General features: G+C 39.3%; 1 protein-coding gene across 1 annotated transcript in view; it reads left to right on the forward strand.

Moving 5' to 3' along the window:
• Positions 1-707: 707 nt before the first annotated feature.
• Positions 708-26,183, forward strand: part of LOC113126205 (dolichyl-diphosphooligosaccharide--protein glycosyltransferase subunit STT3B) — a 61,268-nt gene continuing 35,792 nt past the window's right edge. The window contains exon 1 of the mRNA XM_026300121.1: positions 708-1,221. Coding sequence (XP_026155906.1) covers positions 962-1,221 — 260 coding nt within the window. The 5' untranslated portion in view covers positions 708-961. The remainder of the gene's footprint in view (positions 1,222-26,183) is intronic.

The following is a 26,183-nucleotide window of genomic DNA, read 5'->3' on the forward strand; positions in this document are numbered from 1 at the left end:
AAGACTGTTGGACTAATCTTTCCACAGATAGATCAATAATATTTCCACCCTCTGTCTCACAGTTGAATGAAACGGTGCATGCATCAAATGAATGTATACAATCAATCATAAAATGCAAGCATTTATTTGAAATGTTGAAAAAAGTGACTTGTAGGTAGCAGGTTTTTAAGGCTTCAAGGGAAGTTGGGAAAGTACATCCTGAATTGAAGAGGATGATGAATGCTGTGCTCTTGTCTTTGCTGGGGGACATAATAATGATGAGACACATCAATCTTTATTACCACTCTACCACCCAGTCCAGAACATCCAAGGGCAACAGAAATATTGCACTCACAAAGAACATTTATCTTCACACACCTGCCTATAGCAAGAAAATTGTTTACGTCTACAGATTTTGGATATTTTGCACTAAGAAAATAACTAATCCAACTCTGTACATCAAATTTTAAACCGAGTAATAAAGAATCTATATATACTGTACACACCAAAATGGCTCAATTCATATATGACAGGGAATAATCCCTACTTCAATCGCAGTCGGAATCTAGCATTACCATTGGAGGGCTGGTTGTCTATCTAGTCAGTGCTGCCTTCTGATTGGCATATAGACATGAAGCCCCGCCCTTTCGTACCTGTCGCTCTGTGAGAGGCCGCGAGAGCTTCCTCACGCTCCGCCTATCGTATCCCTCCCGCCCTTTCCACCGGCGTTCAATCGTGAAGCGGATTGACTGTTGCGGGCTTGGTATGTGGCGCATGAGTGCGCGTTTCGGGATGTAACGGCTCTGTCTCGGAGTGGCGATACTGAATTAATCTCTCTGTATGTCCAGGGGACTGAGAACATAGGATACCTACGGAAAGCGGATACGAACTAGGGGAGTTTACGACAGTAAGGAGCGGAGGGAGACACGGGAGCGTGGCAGGAGGGACGCTCTAGCAAATCCAACTGACACCGCACGCAGAAATGGCGGAGCACCACGCAGCCAGCGACGGCAAGCACAAAGCGTCCACCAATGCCGGGGGCTCGGTGCACGGGAACAGTCGACCGGGCGCCGCGGGTGGAGGAGGGGGCAAAGGAGGCCTGTCTGGTGGACTGACACAGCCAGCAGGGTGGCAGTCTTTACTCTCGTTTTGCATTCTTTTTCTGGCCTGCCTGGCAGGGTTCAGCTCCAGACTCTTCGCGGTGATCCGGTTCGAGAGCATCATCCACGAGTTTGATCCATGGTAAGCTAGCTAACGTTTGTCAGGCTGATTCTCTGGAAATATTTGCTGTTAGTGGCAGAGATTGGAGTCCAGATTTCTCAGTGGATGGGTGGGGAATAGTTTTTCAAATTAAAGATAACATATATTAATCGAGTTCACTCTGTTATTTTACTCTTTAAAAGTCCAATAACAATAACATTGACTGTTTTGATCACAGCTTTAAATACTTGGGTGTTCTGATTAACATATTTTAGCTCTTCGTACCCAGGTTAAACATTTTTTCCTCTAATGATCATTCAAGGGATTTTACTTTAATTTCAACATACTTTAAATATAGGTGCCAATCGTGTAGTCAGTAAGAGGAAACTTGACGTTTAAATGTGATAAAACTAGTGAAACATGGCTAACTGGTGTGGATTGACTACTTATGTTGACTTAGCATTAAGCAGAAGCAACCAACAATAAGTCTTAAGTAATAGCTGCAGTGATCCGTATAAGAATCTTTACCCACAGGTATTAACTTTGTTTAGATTGTGGAAAGCATGTGTAAATAACTGAGAAATGTATACGTGATTTTTTTTTTTCTGTGCTCAGCGCGAGTTTTAATTCATGGCAAACTCAATTTTCTGTGAGCGTGTGAAGTCGAAATGATTGTTGCTTTTATTTGAGGATTATCGCTTCGGCGGTGGTCGATGTGATTGATCTTTACTGCAAAGATTAATTTTCTCTTACAGTTTAACATAAATTGTTGTTGAATCTATTAATGGGGAGTAGAGAGCTGCACACTGGTACCAGGGTTTCGCACAAATTATAGCTGGTGCTCATCATAACAGCAGATTGTTTATAACCCGGAAGCCAACTGATCCGGTCTGGTGTGTCTGTCATCACAATGCAGGATTATTCTGCTTTGTCACATGGGCTCACAAGTGTCCGCCTGGTTGCAGTGCACTGTCATTCCCTGACTGTGGCATTCAAACAGACAGCAGGACTGATGCATTCATGTACTGATTTTCAAGGGCAGGTGCTTGTCTTGTTCTGGGTGAAACTTGCCTCTTTGCTTACGTTGATAACTTAATTACGTTTTGCAGTCAAGGGTCAAGGCTTTGGGTTGTGAATGGTTTAGTATTTCCAAATTGTTCACACTCCCTTGAACACGCTGAGGGTGGATTTTGCACCAAAGACTTGCCTGAGCTCTGTTAATGTGTAGTCATCAGCAAGACACTTTCATTAGAAACTGTGTTCCTTCTTTACATCCTTAATATCACCTCTTCACAGTTGGGTACACATACTACCTATAGTATTGTGCTACACCTACAATAGCAATGGGAGTTGTTTTGCCTCACTATGAGGCTAAACAGTGGCATCAGTTTCCACAGTTACAGAGCTAAAAATGCACCGGTCTTTGGCAGCATGTAGCAGAGAAGAATGTAGAGGCACTCTTTGATTTTCAAAAGTTGAAAAGCCCTTGCAGCTGTAAGTAGTCTACATCTGTTGCTTCTAAACTTTTTCTCTTAGACCCCAAAAACAATGAAGTACTTGCATGAAACTGCTCTTCCAGGCTTAAATGTGCACAATGGTGAAATTGGTTACAAAGTTTGAATCTACTTTTATTTAATTACTTTTTATTATGTTTCACCATGCACAATAACTTACCTTTATCTTTTCGGCAATAAGGGAAGGAAATGCGTGTTTTGCATCTGTAGGCACATAGAATGCTAATTGAAAGTAACCACACTCCCAGACACATGATTAGTGCCGTTGTCTGAATGCTTGGGTGCTGCCATTGATTTTCACTGTGTGCAGAGCTTCAAATGATCTGCAGCTATCCATTACGGTAAACAAGCTGGCAGTTTGAAGAATCAAGATTGGATTTACAACCACCAAAATGTTAAGCTTATTCTGCATATGCAAACACTAGAAGCTGTACTGATTTTTCTAGGCATGTTCTGATTTTGATTTTGTTTTTAATACTTTATTGTAAAAAAAAAAAAAAGACTTGAGTTGGCTTTTTTCATTCATGACAGTCATTCATTACTAAATTTGTATCCTGGCCTGAATAATTACATTCTTTAACTAGCTCCAAATAAGTTAATACAAACTCTTCCTCAAGCAGTGAGTTAGAAAGCAATAAAAAATCTCTAACCTTTGTGGAGAGAACAGCATAGCTTCATACAAGATGGAAAGAAAACATTCACAGATATTTGCCTGTGGTTTGTTGCTAATCCCAAAAAAAGAGAAGCAATAAACACCTGAAATGTCAGCAGTATTTCAGATGCCTTATACAATCCTCCACTACCTCAAACAACTTTATCAGTTAACACCTCATAAAGGGTGTCTTAGTGTTTCTGACCCTTTTAAGAATACATTGTTTGCTGCAGATAGTTGTTAAGTGCTGTGAAAATGAAATCTCCCACAAGTGATGTTACTAGCTCAGCTTTTTTGAAAAGCTAGCAAAATTAGTGGGGGGTAGCAGCTTTTGGTGTTCTCCTTGTCTCACACATCCTTTTTATTTTCATCTTCTGTCTTTTTCATCCTCAAAAAAAAAAAAAAAGACAGACGTCTGTCTCGGAGTAGATTAGGCTATCCCAGGAGTAGCTGCTGGCACAGCATCGTGTTAGCTAGTGCAGTGGTGTGGGAAAATGGAGAATAAGTCGTGATTGATCTTTCTACCAGACACTTGGCTAGAGCTATGATCCTTGCTTCAACCCCCAACACACTGTCCAATATCTTATGAAATATTCAGCTTGGATGTGATGTTCAGTTACCTGCAGTAGAAAATGTTGTAGGGTGCCCATCCTCATCCATTATAGGCAGGTTTCCTACGCTCACTTTAGTCCTTGTTTAATAGTTTGGAGTTAGTGTGGCAACTTATTAGCTATTTCACAGCATATATCAGTGCCAGCAGTAACGACTGTTTTGGCTCTGGCTACTTTCTGTCACCTCCAGCCACACAGGCCCGACCTTCTTGTACAGAAGGCATATTACGGCGCTTACTAGACATAAGAAACCTAACATACACCCCTTTTTTATTTTCCCTTGCAAAACTTTTTTTTAATTTACTGTTTTCTCCTCACTCAGAATACTTGATGTCAAGCCCATGATGATTAAGTGCTTTTTCCCAGGCTGAGCCTCCCAGCGGAGTAGTGTCAGCCTTAGCAGGGAAATCTGTGAATCCGTGTTGTGCTGCAAGTGTGCGTGAGAGATGGAGAGCAACAGATCTGTTCCAGGGCACCTGGGGGATCTGTAGATGAGCTTCTGCTTTTTGCGTCTGGTGGGAAGGAGCATCAGATACAGGGAAACCACCAGCTAGCACAAGAAAGGCAACCAAACAGCTTAGTTCATACCAGATTTAGCTGTTTTTGCTGTTATTCTGCAGAATCCTCGATTTACAACTTAATACCTATTTAAGGTTGGACATGACTGTTTCTGCCAGTTAAACTGAATTTCCTCCTGCTGTCTTAATATTTTGAGATTATTCACGCAGTCTGTGCCTTCAGCCTTCTGCCGACTATTCCAGGATTCTATTCAGAGAAGTAACAAAGGACAATATACAGTATAAAGGCGAAAAGCACTGGTTGATTTTGTCACCCTGAATGGAGGCGTTAGTCTTTACATGACATGTGACCTGTCAGCCAATTTGGTGGGTCTCTTCTGAAAATGTTAGCAAGATTGCCACCAAGCAAGAAATGCTTGTCAGCAGCCTGAAGGCCACACAGGTGGGAGCTTGGGCAGTATGTTGGAATGATGACTCTTATGTGCATTCAGAGCTGTATTTGCATTTGTCTTCACCTGTGCATTACATTTAATTACACTGGGTTGGGTGACATTAGCTCATTGCATCCATCAAACGCAGTGCAATGTAGCCATGGCTGCTATTCAGTATATATTTCCTTCTATCAGTTGTCTGTTCTACCTTTCGCAACTGCAGCCTTCTAGCTGGTTTTGGCACTCATTCTCTAATGAGATTTTAAGAGCCTTGTCCTCGGACAGCTAAAGAGTGCACTCTGACCAGCAGTGGACTTCTGCAGTTTGATTGAATTTCAATTTCAGTTGGAAGATAAAGCAGCTTTCTTACAGTTATTTTGCAAGTTCTACATATTTACTTGTTGTCACTGCTTCCACAAATCACTGAAACACAATGTGGGTAGTTTCCATTACTGTTGGCGCAGAACTGACCCACTGCAACAAGACTGGATTTTTATTCACTGAGCAAGTAAAAGTGTTTTGTCTATTGAAGTGTTTCTTCAAATGCTGCTATGATGCTGATGAAAATACATGTTTGTTTTTTTTGAGGAAAAATAACACTTGATCTAATAAAGGTTTCAGTAAGTGATTTTATATGAGTAGAGTTGTAAGATTCAGCTTCATTGATATTGTCATATCACAGGCTGTATTGTTGCAGCTTGTCTTGTATTGTGCAGACCTAATAAGTCTCGATATAAATGTTCAAATAGTCCAATACTGTATTCACTACTGGATCTGAGTTTGGATTAGGCCCAGAAACAAAACTGGGTAGCAGAGCTAAATTTTTCCCCTGTGTTTTCATCTAAATAAAATGTTACAGGAGACACTGGACAAACTTTATGCACACACACTCACATATCAGTGTGTTGTGCAGAGTGGAGATGCGTGGTTGTTACAGCTTTTGTCAAGCTGTTTGTTCTGTGTTGTCATGGGCGCTTTGATGTGATTGTTGTTCCATGACCACCCAGCCTACAGAGCTCATCCATCCGGGGAAAAACTGAAGGAGCGACGTGCCCGTTTAACAAATGCTAGGCTGTAATTGACGGCACTCCTTTTGAATGCCTTTGCGAGTTTGTTCTCTTGAGTGTTTTCCCATAGTGGTTGCTGTGTGCTTCAGTAGTACAAGTGTGTCGCTGGTGAGTAGACACTCATTCATCTTAGTAAACTGAGACATGAAGGACAGCTAATATTGGCCAGGATCTAGTCATAGTTTTAGAGTTTAGAGAAGGTGTTGAAAATTTAGACTATGTACTTAAGGATATAGAAACCTTGTAGAAAACTAAGGGTGTACTCACATTAGGCATGGTTGCCTCATACTGTGCCTGAACACAACTGTTCCCCATCCCCACTCCCCCACTGGCCTGTGCTTACACTGCACTTGAAACGATCTGGGCCAGAGCATGCTCACCATGATACCACTGCAGAGAAGCGCTTTGGCATAGCACATAGTTCCAGTGTTCTGTGTTAGCAATCACACTGCGTGTCGAATCCAAGTCCAAGTGGGCCAGGGCACTGGAAGATGTGTACGGAGCACTCACATTATTCAAACGAACTGGACTTTGGGGGTCAAACGTGCCTGGACAGTGTACGGACCGCCTAGTGTGAATGTGTGAGTACACCAAGTAATGAGAAACTAATGGATGCTCATGCTGTGAGGAAACCCATGGAATTGTATTTTTTTTTTTCCCCCAGAAACCCACTATCTGCTTGTTTAGACAGTTCTCAAATATTGTCTCACCCTTGCTTTTTCCATCTATTCTCCTCCATGCTGGCTTTGAAGTGGTCCTTGATGCCCTCTGGATGAAAGGCAGAAGGTGGTGGGATGGAAGTGGGGCAGAGGGAACAGAGAGGATCTTTGCTCATCATACATACCTGTCCTCTTACTGACAGGAGTCAGCATGCAGCTCAGTGGGCGAGTGCACCTGCATACAGAGAGGAGAAGAAAGTAGTACTGAGAAAATCAGTAGTAGGATGGTAGGAGGCAGAGAGGAAGAGAAGAAATTAATGCCTGCCAGGCATCCAATCTGAGGGGGGCTTTGGTGGTGCAGAGATTTCATTGTTCCAAAAACCACTTTATCAGTTTGTGTGTGCATGTACATGTGTTATGTCTATGGTTTATGTTCTTTCAGGGTGGACAGGCTTGATCTATTATTTTGTCGGCATATGCTCAGGTTAAATTGAATGTCTTCTGTAGCTGATAGACTACTTAAAGCAGAGCCCATTTAATAAGATCAGCTGCTCAAAGCATCTCTAAAGCATTACCGAATAGTTCAAATAGCTCAAACTCAGCTTATTCTTGAGTAATTTTTCTCCTTTCAATTTAATCCCTCCAACATTTTGCAGAATCACCTTAGAAATTCACTGTTTAGCATCAGCAGCAAACCCAGGTGTATGGAAATGGTTCTGCCTTAATCAAATAAACCCCACAGTAGAGGTTATTAGGAAGGTCAGGTAGTTGTACTTGCACTGTGGTGGTTGGTGTAAAAATGGAACCATTCTGGTTTTCTGCTCAGAGCTGGTTATATGCTACCACAGCATGTTTCACATTGAGATTTTCCTGCTTAATTCTGTGTGTGTTATGTCCATTGGCCGAATCCCTGCTTAGATGATTGGATACCTGTCAATTTGGCACCTTTTTAAAAGCCTTGTGTTCTGTTGTCATGTAGATTCTGTCTTCATTTGAACTATTTTATTTCTTTAATTATTTTAAGGTAAGATTTCTATAAGCCTCTTACACAATTTTGAATCTCATGTCTATGAATCATTTTCTTCTTTTTTGGGATTATTGTATGAAATTGTTGCAATTTTCAAGTCTGTTTTGGTCTATTATCACTATGCAAATAAACAAAATCCACAACTGAAGCTAATCTTATAAAGGATTAGTGCATTTCCTTGAAAGGGTTACATCAATCCTATGTCTTCTCTCACCACTCTGTAGATGCCACGTTAAATTCTCCACAGTGCCCTCTCTTGTTATAGTACTGATATACTCCGAATTGTCGCCCCCTTCAGATTTATATTTACATATTGTCCTCTGAAATCACATGGGTTTGTTGTGGGTGCTTTAGTTTCCTCCTACACCAGCAGAAAAGTGTTGGGAATTGAAAGAAAAACAAACAAAAAAAAAAAACACAGTCACTGGCCTTGACCAAAGTACTTTTTTCAGAACTATTTATGGTCCCTGAGGGGGCCCATGTATTGGCTTCTCTTAGTTACTATGAAAATTAAGATTTTTTTTTTAAAAGCAGAGGGGGATTTTGTAATACTAGTACTGTAAGTAGTACTCATATTTTTTAAAGACAGTTTGCCTTCGATTAGATTACTAGTGATTATTATTTCAGCTCGATTATCGTGTATTTAAGCTCTGCTATAGTGTAGATTTATTTTATTAATTTTTATCAATTTATTTTTCTTGATTTTAATTGTGGTTATTGTACAGTGTTTGAACATATTTTAGAGAAATGCACTTTAAACAAATTAAAGAGGAGCTTGAAAATATAAACATATTGGTGATTATGGCTTTAGATTATGGCTATAGATATTCATAGTTTTGGCAAGATTCTTTCTGACATTGCATTTTGTGTCATAATGTCACCTGCTTTTGTTAAAAATAGTGATTATTTCCATTATTTGCTGAAGGTTTTTGGTTTTGTTTTGAAACTACTTACTCTGACCATTGCATGTGTGCTAGTGGCCAACACAGTTTCATATATTTTCTGGTGCAGATATGTCCATTGTTCAGCTGTTATGTTCGTAGTCATAGTCATTGGCCCATTGAGACAAGATAAGGTTGTCACAGCCTAACCACTGGCAGGCCCACCTGCAGTGACATTATGAAGTATTATGGCCTGAAGCCATGGCTTTGTTTCAGGTTGCCATAACAGCTAGCAGCCAGGCAAGGACACAGCTGCCCAGAGAAGCTTGTTGTTGCAGGGTACAGACGAATGGAGGAGTAGTTGAAGAGAGGAGTGGGTGGAATAGGGCTCTGGGCAGAGGATGAGAAATGACAGATGGACGAATGGAGTGATGTCAAGCAGGACAGAATGACAGGTGGAATAGGTTGTCAGCCTGTGACTGGCCAAGAAAGATGACCCTGTCAGGCAGCTGTCATATCATTGTGGTTATCAAGCAGAGCAGCTGGCAGGTAGTCTGGGCGAGCTACACCAGCTATGAAATAAAGTGGTGGTTGGACCCTAGGAAAAACAGAAATAGCCCTAATGTTAATATCACACCAGAAAGTTGTAGATCACATTTTGTGAGTTGCAATTGAATACAAATACGAGAGTCACATTGGATTTGATTATTTATTAATGAAGAAAGACAACACAGTCCCTGGGACACTCTGGTTGCTTTTTTCCACTGAAAACATTCAGGTCAGTGTCATTATTTAAGTACCTGCCTTCCACTCTCTCCATGCCAGCCAAAGTGACAGAAGGTACAATGTAATGTGAGTGCTCATGCTCACTGAGAGCAGGCTTCCCTCATGGAAACTGTGGGCATTGTTGGCATGCAGCTAACCTGCTGCTATAAAAAGTCTAAGAAGTGCTTTGTAAAAAACATGACTCACTGTGGCTCCAGGCAGCCCTTAAGAAGCATCAGTGCATGTGCAGGCCATTAGATAAGCACTTTGTTTCGGCCTCAAGACATCTGCCTTTCAAATTCATGTGAAAGATTTTTCACATTTTGTGTGTGTGTGTGAGAGAAACCGCTATTAATAAAGCAAAAAGAAAGGACCAAGGGTGCTTATTGACCACAGTCATGGCAGTTTCCCTGTGGCCACAGTGAAGGCAGGCCAGATGTGGTGTTTGACAATCCTTGAATCCTTGGCACTCATGTACCTTTACAGTTGAGGTGTAGGGTGTAGCCCGTTGACAAACTAGATTCAACATTTGTGAAACAGTCAATAAGTCAATAAGACAGTTCTAGCAAGTAAATGAACCACAGCCCTATCATTTTCTTCCTTGTCAGTGTAGCACTGACAGCCACTATAAAGCTTGCAGTCTATCTGTTAAATTAGTTTCTAATGTCTCACCATCACATTTCAAAGCAGCTGGATAGAGCTTACAATTTTTGAGGACTTTTGAGCAACAGAAAAACACTAGCAAAAAATGTGTATATACCGAGACCAATGAGAGCATGATTTCAACACCCGCCCCATTCAGTAACAAAATGTTATTAAAAATGTTTGCTTATGTCATGTTTCTGTTAAAAATAAATATTAGCTGATAAATTATTCATCATGGTAAATCCTCAAATTAAAATAGGTGTTGGCCTTAAAATTCTCTGTTGAGCTCATATTGACATAAACTTCGTTTGAGGCATACTGAACCTTTTACCCTTTCACTTTTACCTCTTCTAAAGCGTTATGGCTGTATATAAAATTTGACATTCCTAAAATGGTGGACGATGTATTGTGTGATGATATTCATTCTGAGTACTTATCAGCCTTAAATGTCCTTGAGCCATTCTAGCGTTTTGCATGTGTTTTGGACACTAAAATGTTGTTGCCCTGTGCTAGCCTGCTTTTCGTGTCGAATAGCTTTGTAGTTGTGATAAGGCCATTATAAGAGTGCTGTGTCACCTGTTGCTGTAATTTATCCAGATTTGTCAGAAGCCTGCACGTAATGTATCTTCAGTGTTTTACTTGTACTCTTATCTTGCAGCATTTCTGTCTGTAGAGAAATAACTCTGCCTACAAGCTTTGCCTTTTATGGTGCCTTCTCTTGATTTAGCTAAGTCTCCAGAACAGATTTGCTGAAATTAATAAATAAATGTTTTTCCTCCCCAGCCAGCTCTTCAATTTATTGTATCCTTTAGACATGAGTAGTTCAAACAGCAGTGGAACAGCTTTTCCTTCCAAATGTTAATCATCGTCCTTAACACCATACACTAGTGAAGCGCTTCTACATTTCCCAGCAACTGGATGGTCTGTCCCATTTGATTGTGAGGATTAGTCTTACACTGATATTCTGGAAACTTGCTGAAGCTCAGGCTTCCATTGTTCACATTTTTGTCAAGTTGGTTTTGCCTTGTAAGGAAGGCAATCATTCTTGGGGCCCTGATGTTATTGAGTGCTATTTCAGTACTTTTCTCAGTCAGTCACCATACGGATGCCATGCTGGTGCCAAAACATGGCTCACATTTGTCACATCTCCTCTTGTTTTGTCTGGTAAAAAGACAAATAAGATATAAGAGGCCTGCAAGAGAGGAATCGAGGATGAGATTTACTTTCACCCTGGTTTGGAGGCTTTGCTGGGCTTGGTTGACCACCATGGATTTTAGGCCACCACTGTCAAATGCTTAGAAAATTGACTCAATGATCTTAATTAATCTTAAAGTTTTAGGGCTGCACTTTTTAAGCCTTTGTTGAGTTCTTACTTCTTTTGTCCACACAGTGGTTAAATCTTCTGTCTTCTAAGAACTTGGTCTACCTGGCCCACCTTGGCTATGCATCAGTCAAAAATCAATGGTATTTACTTTAAGGGCCTCTCTAACATATTATTAAATCACTGTAAAATAAATATAACATAACTCCTGACTGGAAATAGGATTTTGTCATTAATCTGGTTCAATCCTTACCTAAATTACTCAGTCTACTGATGCCACTGTTCAGAATACTATATAATGAATTCCCAACCCCATCTAAATGTTTTAGTATAGACAATAAATTGATTATTTGTGGTACTTTACTTTTATCCTTTTTTCCTGTTACCTCTCTGGTTCTTTGTGTTTGACACTGAAACAGATTCAACACTGAAGGTAATTTAGGTCTGTGATGGTGTTGCCTTCTCTCCCAGACTTTTTATTTCAACCTGTGACCTTCAAAGCAGGTTTTCCTTTAAAACAGATGCACCCTACAATGGTGAGATCAAGGAGGATATTTCTGACACTTAAGGGATGAATCCAGTTCTAATGATGGCACCTCCATTAAAATGTTCCCAAAGCTTCATTGGAATATATGAAGGAGATCATTAGGCACTTGATATGATTTCACCCAGGAGAGATAAGTGACCTCAGACTTAGACATTTCTTTTTCAATATAGCTCCAGCAATTTGGCAATTACTACCGACATTAGAATTTCATTTAGCATGGCTGCTTATCTTGACCTTGAAACATACTTTTTCATTCAAGTGTCAAACTGACTGCAAAAATATGTTCTGGATCCTTAGTTTATTATTTGCCAGTTTTTTGGTTTCTTTTAAGCTCTTCCCATGAGCTTGTCTTTGTAACTTTGCAAGCAAGTGTGTGATCTTACTCCCATCTGTTCCTCCCAGCTACCCAGAGTATGATTTCAAAGCCAGATGCACTTGTAGTAACCTTGGATAGCTTTGTCACCCTAGTTGCTTCACAAGTCACATAAACCTGGACAACCCCATTTGTGATAAAAAAGGTAGTGTTATTATAAAGGTAGTGCTATTATAATGTGTACAGTTGTGTTAAGATTTGTGTGTGCTTTCTGCTCACTTTGATTACTAAACCCCACAGACAGCATGTCAGGGAGGTTGTTAAGGAATAGTATTTTTTGGTAGTGCTCCAAATTTCCTCTATTTCCTCTTTACCAGGGGTTTTAGGCTATATACAGTGTCTTTTGAACCTTTGGCATAAGCCTTTTTTGTAGAGAAGTAATGTGCTTTGTCTTTGACTATTTTGGCCAATGTTTTATAGTATTTTTATTTAATATACAGTAGACACAATTAAGCTTAGTCCATTCATTGATTAGTAGACTGGTATTTTTGCTTAAAAATTAAAAATCGAATTAGTTGATCTGTAATTTTTTTCAAATGTTAGAATTTTCTGGCTTCTCAGTTGTGAGAAATTGCTGTTTTTTTTTTTTTTTTGTTTTGTTTTTGTTTTCTTAGCATACTGTAATGCAATGTGTAATACTGGGTTTTGCACCACTCACCACAAAAAGTAAGCAGCACCTTGATTTCTAAGACATTGTGCTGACCATTTTCACCTTTTTTTCTTTGTTGGTGTACTTTCTGCTGACCTCAATTACTAAAGCCCATTCAGTCAGTGTGCCTGCAAGGTTGTTAAGGGATAATATTTTTGGTAATATTCTGTGCACTGAGCAAATTATTTAATTTATTAAGGAAAAAAATATCTAATTAATTCATTGTCAGTTGTCCTACCCTTTTCCCCAGAGGAATGCAAAAATGAGAAAAAAGGTAAAAGAAGGGCTCAGTATTTCTTCATTTTAGGAAAATAAATACAACTGCGTATTGTTATTTAAATGGGTATGTGTAGTTCATGAGTTTTGAGGACTTGATAAGAATAGGAAACTCTGGCACTGATGCCCAAGGGTGTGTTACTGTCAGGACAGTGTTCAGGCCACCAGGTGGCCATTAGCTAGATGTTCTTACAATGAGTGCCTCAGAGGGAGTTTGGGATGGTTGGTTTCAACCTTATTAACATTTTATTTGGGCTGGGACACACTGGGCTGCTCTAGTACAACTCAGGCATTAATAAGTTCAGTTTGTTCAAAATAAGAATAGATGAGCCTTGCCAAAAAAGATGATACTGCAACATTGCTAAAGGTTCAGTAGTCACTAGTGTTAGGTGGCACTTTTGACTCAGTTCATGATAATACTGTGCCACCAAAAAAGTTAAAATGTTTATGTTCACGCTGAATGAATGAATTTCATAATGCATTTCTGCTTGTTGTTATGCCTAGCCTATGTTCTTCATAGGCTAATTTAGACTATTATTAGAAATGTGACTTATACACCGAAGCAACTTTTTTTTTCCTGTTTAACAAGGTCATTTTTGTTAAAACTGGTTATACACTGGTGCGACTTATAGTCCAGAAAATATGGTAGATGGGGGACATTCTGACATTAGTCCAAAACCTGTCTCTTTTACTGGTGGGGTCTGTACTGCTTGTGGCACAAGTCTTGTTCTCTGCATCAGGATCATTCACTTGCAGAGAGAAATCAGGGATGATTCCCCTTTCTGCATTTCTTGGCAGCAATTCAGTCATAAGTCTTGTGCCGAGAAAGTCATCATTCTTTCTCCATCACCCTCTCTCTTCATCGGAACCACACCAGAAACACACAACTACACACACCCGCACACACACCCGTAGTTGCTGCAGCTAGACTTGGCAAAATGTCATTATGACACTCCTAGTGAAGGTTGGGCCCTATTTGATGGGGCCAGCTAGACAAAAGCTGAATTTGGCTGCGAATGAACTGCAGTCCCATCTCTCAGGCTCCCTGTAATAGGGTGCTGGATCTGTTTCCCCCTCTGGCTGGGATTTGGAGATTTGCTACCCAGACAAGAGAGCGAGCAGAAGCCTTTGCTCTCATTCACCACTCCAAATCTATCAGACCTGGGGAAGCGAGTATGGGGTTTTTGGCCAGGATGAGCTCATTGTTGCCTTTTATTTATTCTCTTTCCCCAAAGGCCTGTGTTCTACTAAGATGCTATCACTGTGCATTTCATACAGATACATTATCTGTTAGTGCTTGTGCTGCTTGATTTTTATCTTTGCTGATGTTTCAAAGTCGGATTAGGATAGCTGTGTGTTTTTGGTGTGGAATGAATGATTAGATTTCTGCTTATTTTAAATTTAGAGAGAGTTAGACACCATGTAGATATCAGTGCTAACCCTTGCCTAGCAAAGCTTTGATGTGCTTCATAAGTAAACTATGTCCTTGTTAAACTAACATTTCCATTATAATTTTGACACAAAGGTGGCTGTCGTGAAGTAGTAATGGAAAGTTTAAAAAAATGTATTCATACTGCAGAAACTTTGAAAGATGTTTACTATGAATTCCCAAATAATGGCTTGGCATAGCAGCTGTACTGACCTCAGTGGCCCAGCACATAGAGACCCACACTTTTATTTGAGTCGGCAATATATAAGGAGACTGGTCATGCACCCGTAACACAATTAATACAAAGCCAACCTTTCCTTTAATTCAGTCAGTACAAGAGTCACACCAGGCATTAAATTTTCTGTAAACAATTACACTACAATGAATGCAGTGCAACACTTTTTTTTTTGGTGATCATTCTTTGTATTATTTCATTCACATAAGGTTTTGTTGCGTACGTGTGCCAGGAAGTGCTACGTTTTGTTGATAGCTTCATGTTGATTGGTTTGGTTAAAAAAATGACTGGAATTAATGGCTATGAGCAGCACAGGGGATATAACAGTATGTTATATGGTCTAAAACAAGTTTCTCACAATCTAGCAGTTCTACTCTAAGCCCAAAACAGCTTTTTTGACAGGAACTGCATGTTGATAGGTGCATAAAATTGTCAACACAAACTGCAGTGGTTAAGTTTGGACATTAAAAGGTTTTGCTGCACTGTCTCAGGCACTGACCAAAACTCATCCCATCACTCATCAAAATGCTTTGGGCCAAATGATGAGTGCATACAGTATATTCTATTTACCCAAAAGCAATCCTTCATCTTTGATAATGCAAACTTTACTATTTCCTGGCTGACATTCAATTGGAAGAGTAACAAAAGGCTCATTGTCTTTCCTCTACTGGAAATTAACACAGCAGTTTGCCCCTCTCCCCCCATCAAACAAATCAATGTCCTTTTCCTCCAGTGCAATTATGCATGCAGAGTCACAATTACGACCAAGTTGCTTTTTCTGTGTTTTACAAAGTCGGAAAGCCCCCGTGGTTATGTCTGTATTTGCCACTGTGGCTCATTAGATTGCGTGGATCATTAAGGGCTGCTACATCAAACAAGTGCTCATTGGGTTGCATGCATTGGGCTCATGTTGCCTGTTTTATCTATGTTCCTCTCAGGAGACTTGATCTGACAATGGGCCTTTGAGTCAGTCTTTCCGTGTTTTTTCTTTTTACTACTGAGGAATAGGTAAGTAGTTGTTATTATTGATAGCCTTATGAGTTTTGTTTTTAATGCTTAAAATGCAGAACAATGCCTGCAACCAAATAACAATCGAATGCCTGTAATTGAAATTGTTGTTTACACTAAATCAGTCACCAAATTACTGGAGATCTTTGTGGCATCGTTTGTAAGCATGAGCACTGTAGTGTGTCACACCGGTTCGTTCAGGTTAAATAAAATTTAAATGGAAGTTAATGCAGGGCCTTAAACAAGCTAAAGACTCAGCTTGCAAAGGGCGTTTGTACAGTGGGTCAACAGAATGATTTATTCTTAACACGTCTTCTGTTTGTCCAAATACATTTTAAAGCTGAATGCATACATACATAGAGCCAATGTTTTAATAGCGGTGCTATTAAAGAAAATGAAACGCACATTTACCAGAAACAGGAGGTCTTTACGTTTGCAGGTAAGTTTTGGACCTGTTCAGCGTTCTTCAGATATGTCTTGCACAGATCTGTTAAAGTGTTTTTCCCATTTGGGAGTAGTGTGTTCATTTAACAAAGCTGCACAATATATGTCTATGGCTGAAGGGAAGAAAGAGGCTCCGACATTGTGACTAAAACAATAATGTTTGTATACACAGCTTTGTTTGGCATAGGCGGTTATCTGTGCCACTGTCATGGAGATGTTTGCCATTACTAATTTATGGGAAGGAGGTTTAAAATTGTGTTTACTTGGCTCCATACAGTGAGTTTCCTCCTTGGCACAGACGAATCACAAAGGCATCCTGATTGATAAAGGCACAGACAACATGCTATTTCTACCCTATCGTTGCTCATTTTCTTTTTCCTTTAAGAATTTGCAGGGTATCCAGTGTACAGAGCAGCAGTATGCTCTATAATCCCATCTACTGAACAAACATTGTGTAATATACTAAACTGAAATTATATTTTGCTGTCTTTTTATGATTTTTGGTACATCTCACTAGTCAAGATTGCAGAAGTCTGTTGGATGAGCGTTTGAAACCACTTCAAAAATAAATCGGTAAACACTGTTATCTTTGATTGAGCAGTTCTAACTATTTTACCTGATTCATGGTAATAAACATTGATGTGTGTCTGTGAAGACTTCATTGTGCACTTGGAACTGTTTTGTTGGCTTTACAGCAGGACAATTCTGAACTCATCAGTAAGGTATGTTGAAATCTCAGAGGGACTGACTTCTTTAGTTGAGTGTCTTCTGTGGAAGGTTCATTCTGAATTTACCAGCCACAGGTTTTTCATTGCCATGCAATTAAAGCTCATACCTCAGGCTCAGTCATTAGTTTAGACAGCTACTGTAGGTTGCACTGAAGAGGCTGTAGGATTTGGGAATTTATATTTCCTCAAAGACTCCCCCATGGATGGATGAAACATTACTTTGTCACCACTATAGGCCAAGAGGAAAAAGAAGAAAGGGAAAGGAAAACGCCCCCCTCTGTTCTCTTCCATTATCTCATAGCCATAGAATATGAAACAGCAGAAGCAGCCATGTGTTAGGAAATAATGATGAAAGGGCTGCAGTGGTACATAAGACAGTGTGTAATTACTGGGCCCTGGCAGTAAATTTTGACCCCCTCAGGATTTTGGAACCACAATGGCAAGTCCATTCATGCATATACAGCAGCTTTGGGGCAGCAGTAACTTATGTTATGTTGTAGGCTCACTGTCTTAATGATTGTCGAGTTTGCAGAGAGAGGTTGTGCAAAGTGCTCACTTTCTTCTTGACTGGAGTGTTATTGAGCGTCTTGCACTGATGTTTAAGCCAATGAGGCGTAAATGTCTTACAGCTCTCCACTGTCTCTTAGTGACTCTACAGCTCATAGCAAAGCCATTATGCTCAAAGGCAGAGCAATAACAACTTTTTGTCCAAGGGAATCAGTTGTATGTAGACAGATAAATTATCTGCAACTGTGTTTTTTAACATCACGTTTAATGGTTTCATTTCTGGCCATTGTAGTGTCTTAATAAAGTTTCCGTTTTGACAGAGCACATAGATTTTTGGATGGAGAGATGATTTTTAAACTGTAGATGGCTGTGGGCAGCTTACCCTCACTGCAGGATTTTCAGCTCAAAACCTCACAGTAGGTTATATATGTATACAGCATTACAGCCTTTGAGTTGAGTTCCTTCACATCCATAGCAAGGCCACATTAAGCACAAACACAAGTATATTATCTGAAGTATGTTTATTACCTTCCCCATTGCAGACTAGAAAAAAATAGTGTAAAGCTGTGCTGCTCTTGTTCCATATCACAATAAAGCATTTAGTTGTGAGTTCTCTTAAGAATGCCTTTATTAGAGACCTTAGCCTATGATGATTAGGTCTGTAATTATTGCTTCTGTTTGTCTTTTTTGTTTATGCTTGTGATATCGAAATGATTAGTCACACATTGTGACAGCAAATGTTTTTGTCTGCCAGTAATTACTTCTCTATCTTTGGGCTTCAATGCTGCCTGGCTCCCCCTTTACCTTCCTCAGTTTTTGCTGGATGGTAACAGTGGGTTTTGATTTAAAAAATAAATAAATAAATAAAAAATAGGCCTCTGCCCCAATGGACTCCTTGGCTAAATGTGGAATTGGAATGCCTTTGATCCATTTCGTTTGATTCACACGCCTCAGCATTTGGGAATGTCACATTACATATCCTCCTCCTCCTTACCTTTTAAATTGGCTCAAAGTACAAGTCTTTAGTTTCCTTAGAATCTCTCTTGTTTAATAATATTCTAAATCCATCTTTTTGTATAGTTTAGCTTTTTAGCCCCGCAGCATTTAACAAACAGTTTAGGAAAAAGAGTGTGCCCTGAAAGACAGTCTTGGGAAAGTATGGTTGAATAAAACTGAAGGAGACAAATTTAAGTTTCCTTAACACCATCTGGTTAATATAAATTTCACTCTAATTTAGCTCTGTTTTTTTTTTTTTTAATATCTACCAATTTCTGAGATAAACCTCAAGCTCTTTAGCTGCTAAATGCTCCTGTGTTCACAGGCTACTTGCAAGTTGTGGCTGGCAGGAAGCATATAGCACACATTTCACAGGTAATGAAAACAAAAAATGACACCATGAGAGGAGTCAGATTGGACCAGAACAGTAGAATTGCTTACAGAAATGAGAAAATATGAGCTATAACTCTCTATAGGGTTCTGTAAAGCTGAGGGGAGCTGTATATTTAGGTGATAATTTTCACATATTCAGTGGGTTCAGTCTTTTTTTTTTTTCTTTTTTCTTTTTTTTTATCCACAGTGATTATGGGTTCAGTGTCATTTACAGTACATAGCCCTCAAAGGGATTTCCATTACAATGGAATTATACACCATGTGGCAAAATCTATAATACATAAATTTTATAATGTTGTAGCCACCCACTGTGACTGCTGTGCACTTAGAGGCACTTACTTTTATGCCTTCTCTTAATCTCCAGTGCTAAGAACCATGCTTCTGCTTTTCCATCTGGTGTCCATGTAGTTTGCAGAAACTGTCATGGAAACATCTGTTGCAATGGAAGTACACTCATCAGTCGTCAACCAAACATGAAGCATTTCTCAGAGCTGTCGGCTGTATGGTTATTCATGACTACGTGTCTCAAAACAGTAGTGTGATATGGAAAAACAGAAATCTTAGTCCCAGTGAATTGGTAATGGATTGTACATGTTTACAAATGAAAGGCATCAGTTTAATGTTTAATAAACAGGTCACTGTTAGAGTTGTACAAACACATTAGAATATGTGGTTATGTAACATGCTAAAAGCTCAGTTTCTGCCTCCACAGGTATGTATACATCTATATTTAAAGCTGATAGTAACTGCTGTCTGCAAATAGTACAGTCAACAGCATCATTCTTTTGAATCTTCAAAATACAATATTCAGTATTCATTGTTAAACACAACATTTTTACCCTGACCATTTATTGGAGGGATTAATTCGTGAATGCTTATTTACCCATTGCTTTGTGAAAGTTTCTTATGCACTCAGCGTTCATTCAGGGACATTCTTTGGAGATGGGAAGCTAAGCTGTGTGGGGAATTCATAGCCCACACTTTGAAAAGCTTAATTTTAAAGATGAACTGTTGGCTTTGAAGTCAGACAGATTCTGTCTGATTTTCTGCAATCATGCAGTGGACTATTATGTAAGTCTGTGAAAGGAGCTACCTAAAGATTGATCAAGGTAATGCTAATCGAACCTTCTTTTAGCTAGGTTGTGGTTTACATTATGCACACTACAATATAAATCTTTTTTTATTATTTGTAATTAAATTCACTGCACATCAGGCTACAGTTTTGCAGGGGCTGATAATCTCAACCTTGACCATTAGGGCCAACCCTCATTCTTCTTTTGTTCCCTTTGTTGGCTATTGCAACCTATTTTTAGGGTGTTAGACACTAACTTTCTCTTTCCCTCTATTTTCTTTTATATACTGAATGACCAAAAAATAGAGCTCCTTTGTAGAATGAATAAAATGAACCTTGTGAAAACAGTCCCTGTGATATTCCATTTTTTTTTAGAGGCAAAAAGGTGTTGTCTCAGTGGACTGACAAATGTCAGCAGTAAAAACAGGCCTCAGCATCATATCAGTAGGTTAAAAGTTTACCATTTTCTTACTCCAGGCCTATTACAACTTCTCACTGAAGGTTTTGGTTGAGCAGCAGGCAAACAGAACAAAAACACTATGAAACAAAGAACAGTTTAGTTAATGTGTAGGCAAGACATATTCTATATTTTTATCTTAAGATGTGACTGTAAGTTAATTCACCAACTTGAATCCCTGTTTGACTGTGTAATGTTTTCCATTCTTGCTTCACACTCATGTTTTAGAACTACTACTGCATAATCACTATGAATTCTTGGATCTTTTGGTTAAGATATTTAATGCCTCTTCTGGTCTGCTTAGAACTTGTTTAAGAATCTTGTCAAGCTTAGCTATTACAATAGTCTAATTTAAGATCGATTGTTCTATTAGCCATACTCATTGTGGTAGATATTGCCAAGCTGTTTTCACACAGGTGTGAACAAGAGCCCATGTGTCTGTGAAAAAATAATTAGGATGTCAATAGCAGTGACTCTGCACTCTATAAAAATGTCAGGAAAATGTAGGCCTCATTGGTTAATTGCCTTCAGATAACTTCAGTTTAGTATATTGCACAAAAGGCAGCACATTCCAAGTCTGAACACATTTCAGAGCTAAAAGCATCTCGCACATATTAGAGGCAGTAAGAGATGCAGCATAAACACATTCATAAAAACAGCACCTAGACACAGACAAAAATTGAACACCAGAAAGGAGCAGCTGTGCTAACTGCATTTTTTTTTTTTGACAGTCCAGACCATTTTATATGTGAATCTTTTTCTTGTCTGTCAAAATGTGGAGGTATTGGAGCAAATAAACAATACTAGTTTATAACTATTGTATGTCTGATGGGCAGTCCTGGTTATAGCTGTGGCTGTATTCTCCTAGGCAAGTCAATATTTATGCTATTACGTCTCTTTGCCTCAAGAGCCAATGTAATTTTTCAATTTTCATTTATTAGTTTCAACACGCAGTAGATTGGCTGTTTGCGTACTGACACACTGATCTTACACCCCATCAAGGCACAAAATACAGAACCATCTGGTTGTGTTACTACTGCCAGCTGTTGAAATTGTTCAGATGATTGGTCTGGTAGTGGAGCACTTTTATTTATTTATTTATTTATTTATTTCTTAAATCAATCCAATGGAAAATGCTGGTTAAAGGTAGGGTCGGCCAGAAGCAATTTGTTAAATTTCTTGAATTCCTCTTTACATCTTGATGACAAATGAATAAATTAAATGTACAGGCAATATAAAGAAAAAAAAATCCATCATCTGCAGAAGCAGCAGGGCTGAAAAAAGCCTGACCAATCATTTTATTTGACCCAAACAAAGCCATAGATGGCTGACCTGCCTGTCAACCTACTTCCTACTTGAATGCACTCCACAAGGCATTGCAGGCAGACATGTTGCTGCTCTGTTTCTCATAGAAGACTGTTTGAGAAAGTTACAGCGATACTGAAGTTGGCTGCTGCAAGAACTGAAACGAGAGTGAGTAGTAGTCTGTGTTCTGGAGAAGTGGCTTTGGTGCAGAACAAAAGGATGGGAGTTCTTCGGTTGTCTGTTTTTAAACTTGAGCTGCTTCTTGCTGTTTTTTGCACCTGCCCTGCCTTTAAAATACATTTTTAATCAGTCTAATATTGTGATTGAAATTCCAGGTTTTTTCAACAGTTCTACTTAGAACCCCCTTTTTTAAATGGTAAATTGTCTTATACTTGTATAGCGCTTTTCTACACTTAAGTGGACTCAAAGCGCCGAAAGTGAAAGTGACTTGTGTAGCCAAGAATGGTGACCCATACTCAGAATGTGTGCTCTGTATTTAACCCACCCAAAGTGCACACACACACACCGTGAACACACACCCGGAGTAGTGGGCAGCCAATGCCTTGCTCAAGGGTCTCACCTCAGTCACGATTTTGCCTATCACTCACACACTCATACACCAATGGAACAGCCACCAGGGGCAACTTGGGGTTCAGTGTCTTTCCCAAAGACTCTTTGACATGTGGTCTAGTGAAGCCAGCGATCGAACCACCAACCCTTTGGTTCATAGCTGGCCTGTTCTACGCAGCCTGTGAGATTTGAGATTTTAGGAGTGCATGCAATTGAAAAGATTATTTGTAGATTCATTGATAATCAGAATAATTTGTTAGTAACTGCCCTGAAGTGCTTCACTGAATGTACTCTGGGCTGTGACTTGCTGCGACCAAAATCATTCTTACTATACTATTTTGGCTCCAACTGGACCTCTTTATCTCAAAATATGAGCTCTATAGGAATCAATGTAACAATGATTTCTGCAATAATAAAAGACATCAAATTTTTTGCCTGTTTTGGGAACGGTTGCCCTGGCAGAATAATTACTTGCATATTTGGTATTTTTTCCTAATGATGCTGCTTATGAACTTTTACTTCAGTTTGTGTAAACCACTCTACATCCACTAAAACAGTGCCCCATTTAACATGCTGCATGTTCTAGCATGCTATTCATTATACTTCATATTTAAGTTGAGAGTTAAGTTATGCCCGGTTGCTTGTGCACAGGAATGCTATCACATATTCAATGAATGCAGTGAGCACACAGGCAGATACTGCCAGGCCAACACATTGAAGTGATACAACACACAGATAACATGCCAGGATGTCTCACCTTTTCAGTTAATGTTAAACATTCTGGACTCTGAGCTTAAAGCTTTGGTTGCTGTCCACTGAGCCGGTTAGTGTGACCCTTTCCACCAGCATGGAGGTGTGAGTTTTGGAAGCAGGAAAGTGTGCAGAGTGACAGTGAATCCAGTCAGAACCTAATGTTGGAAACCATTAAAATATGCACACACATACTGTTGACATGTGTTTGCTTGTTATGGTCTAGTCTGCTGACACCCCCTGCTGCTTTTTTCCCCTTGCCAGTGTCTTTTATGAGGCGTCATGTATTCAGTTCCTTTGATTATAGACGCTAACACAACACCTTGGTGCTTCAACCTGCCCATCTGACCAGTGTCTCATTGTGTGTTGCTCAGTTACGTTCTGGGTAACAAAACAGGCTCTCATTTACAGGTTACTGAGTCAGAATCTTAACAGAGGTGGCTAATTAGTCAAGGTGGTAATTACACCCCTGAAACCCAAAGTCTATTTAGACATTCACACATATTGTGAATCGCTGGGGAAAAGGCAATGATGCATCTGATTATGTAGTCAATAGTGAGTGTGGCATTACTGGCTTGTAAACAGCAATGGACCCCACTTAGTCATGCTGATGATGATGGCTCTATCTCAACAGGAAACTGGTAATCAGTGAAACAGACCTTGATTCAAATGAGTTTTGATGCCTGCATGGGGCCCAGAGTGATCTAAAGTGCACAATATGCGCCTCCTAATTTTTATTTTTGCTTTGAGATTTTATGTGAAGGGTGTATATAGGGATCTTAGCTATCAATCCAAGAGCTTTTTAATGGAATTAGGATTGTATTGCTCAGCTTGAAGCTCACTTGCAGGCAGTTTGAGGTGCTGCAGTGGTATCACTAGTCATCATTTGCTCTGTGGCCTGAGACTATATCGGCAGCTATGCATTAAATTGCTAATGTGCCTGGCAGAGCTACATTATCCGCCCCACCAAGTGACAAGGGCAGGGATAAAGCACTCCGCTCCGCTGTCCATGAGATCATTGGAAAATGGGTTCTGTGGATATGTCTTGGCAGTGTACAGAGTTGTTTTTTGTTATGCTTTCTTTGAAATCGTTTTGTTTCTGCTTCACTGATTTGACAGCTACAGAACAATGAGGCAGAAGTGGCTGGCTAGTTCCGCTTTCATTGAAGGTCCCTTTGTGGTAGAACTCTTACACCTGGCTTCCTTTCTAGTTTTGCATTGTAACACTGTGCTTCTTTGCACACCTGAATATGTAAGGAAATAGACATATGCATTCAAATAATTAAAGTGCTGTCTGGGCCTCCATTGCATACTATAGCAGGTTGGCCAATGCAAGTTAAGTTGTGTGCAATGATGGAAGACCTAGGTTGCGATTGACATGGCTGAATCTTTAATTGCTGATTGAATTTAAGATGAATTTTATTGTCTTGTATTATTATGCAGACTTAAATGCAAATATATTTTTCTGTGACATTGACTTGCCTTTCAACAGTTCTAGTCTGTACTGCACCTATATACAGCTCCTCAGGCTTCAGGTTGATGAGTAATGGGGTATGATGCCTGAGGAGCCACAAGAATAAACACTTATGTCAACTCCTCAATGGCTTTTGAAAAACTACCTAAGGAGGCACAATGCCTGTTTGGATTTTCTGTTGTTTGCATTTTCATTCAGGGCATAAACACCTGTGAAATCATAAATGTACAAACAAAATTGCTGTCATAGAGAATATTCAAAAGTCACCTTATTTTAAAATTGCTTTACGTTCCTGGACAATGAATATAACATCAAAATATCCTAAAATATCTGGGAGGCTTACTATTTTTCAGTGCAGCCTGTCAAGTGTTTATTTATATCTTCATATATTTCACATAGTTGCAAACATATTTTTGTCACTGAATATTTTGTCGTTAAACCAATTTAGAAGTAGGGCTCAAAAGGTGAAACTCCTTATAGTGTGTTTGCTTTAGAGAAAATGTCTTTTTTTTTTTTTTTTTTGCATGGTGCTGAAGATGAATACAAGGAACTGGTTCTCAATACTATGTATGAAAGGCCTAATGTGTGGCCACAATGCTGTCTGGGGGGAAAAAAAAAAAAAGAGCCAAGATGGGAGGCCCTGCATGAAAAGAGAGCTCAAGTTTCAGGTGCAATGTGGGGGCGGTAGCAAACCAAACACCTTGTGATGATTAATGAGTTGTACCTCATGCCAGCAGTTTTAACCACAGTGTTCTCATCATTAATGTAAGCGGCACACACTGTAGCAGCTTTGTGACAACTCTGCTGCTGCCTGTCCCTTTCCTCTGTTGAAATTTCACTCACACACACACACACACACACACACACACACAACCATTAACTGAATAAGTGCTACTGAATCTTCAAGATGTGGAAAAGATGCAAGAGAGAAAGTGCTGTTGATTTGGTTTGGGGCTATAGATAGTTCTGCGTTATTTATGCATTTTTAGGATGTACACCTTTTGCTTGTATGTTTGTGGTGACATTTTTTTGGGCCTTAATTATCTTACCATTAACCTTAATTGCCACAATGTCAGCAAAATCTATTTTCTCATAATTGCTCCCCCAAAGAAGGTTATGTGTTGGATCTATTTTATTGTTTGGATTTTGGGGTGATATAAAATCTCAAAAATAATCTGGAGATTTAATGAAATTTGAAAGAATCTTTGGTGCTTTCTGTTTTTCTTATGTCTGTAAATAGAAATAATTGACACCTTTCTGTTTGTGTGATTGTCTGTCACTATATTTTGATTTGGATACAGATTTCGAGACTTTGTTAGATACATTAGCCTAAATATGACTTTGCATTGATTTGTAGTGTGTTAGACCCATCATTCTAACCTTTGCTTGTGTTGGTTGTCTGACAAGGTTGTTATACTTGTTGCAATATGAATCAAAGAACCTCTCTTAAGGTGGAAAGAGCTGATTAGTCACACAGATGAATTCTTCTCTTATTCTCTCTGTGATACATCTCTATTAGAGACAGCTAAGGCAGGTAATTGTCCTTTAGCAAACTGCTTGGCCTTGCTATAGGTTCTCTATGCATAAAATTTCTAATATGAGGTATATGAGCCTCTGAACATGTCATAAAGCAGCCTACATTAATGAGCTGTGCAGCAAAGAAGGTGCTTCTGAAAATTTACTGCACACTTGCTTCATTC

Source organism: Mastacembelus armatus, chromosome 11, assembly GCF_900324485.2.
Source record: "Mastacembelus armatus chromosome 11, fMasArm1.2, whole genome shotgun sequence".
Classification (NCBI taxonomy): domain Eukaryota; kingdom Metazoa; phylum Chordata; class Actinopteri; order Synbranchiformes; family Mastacembelidae; genus Mastacembelus; species Mastacembelus armatus.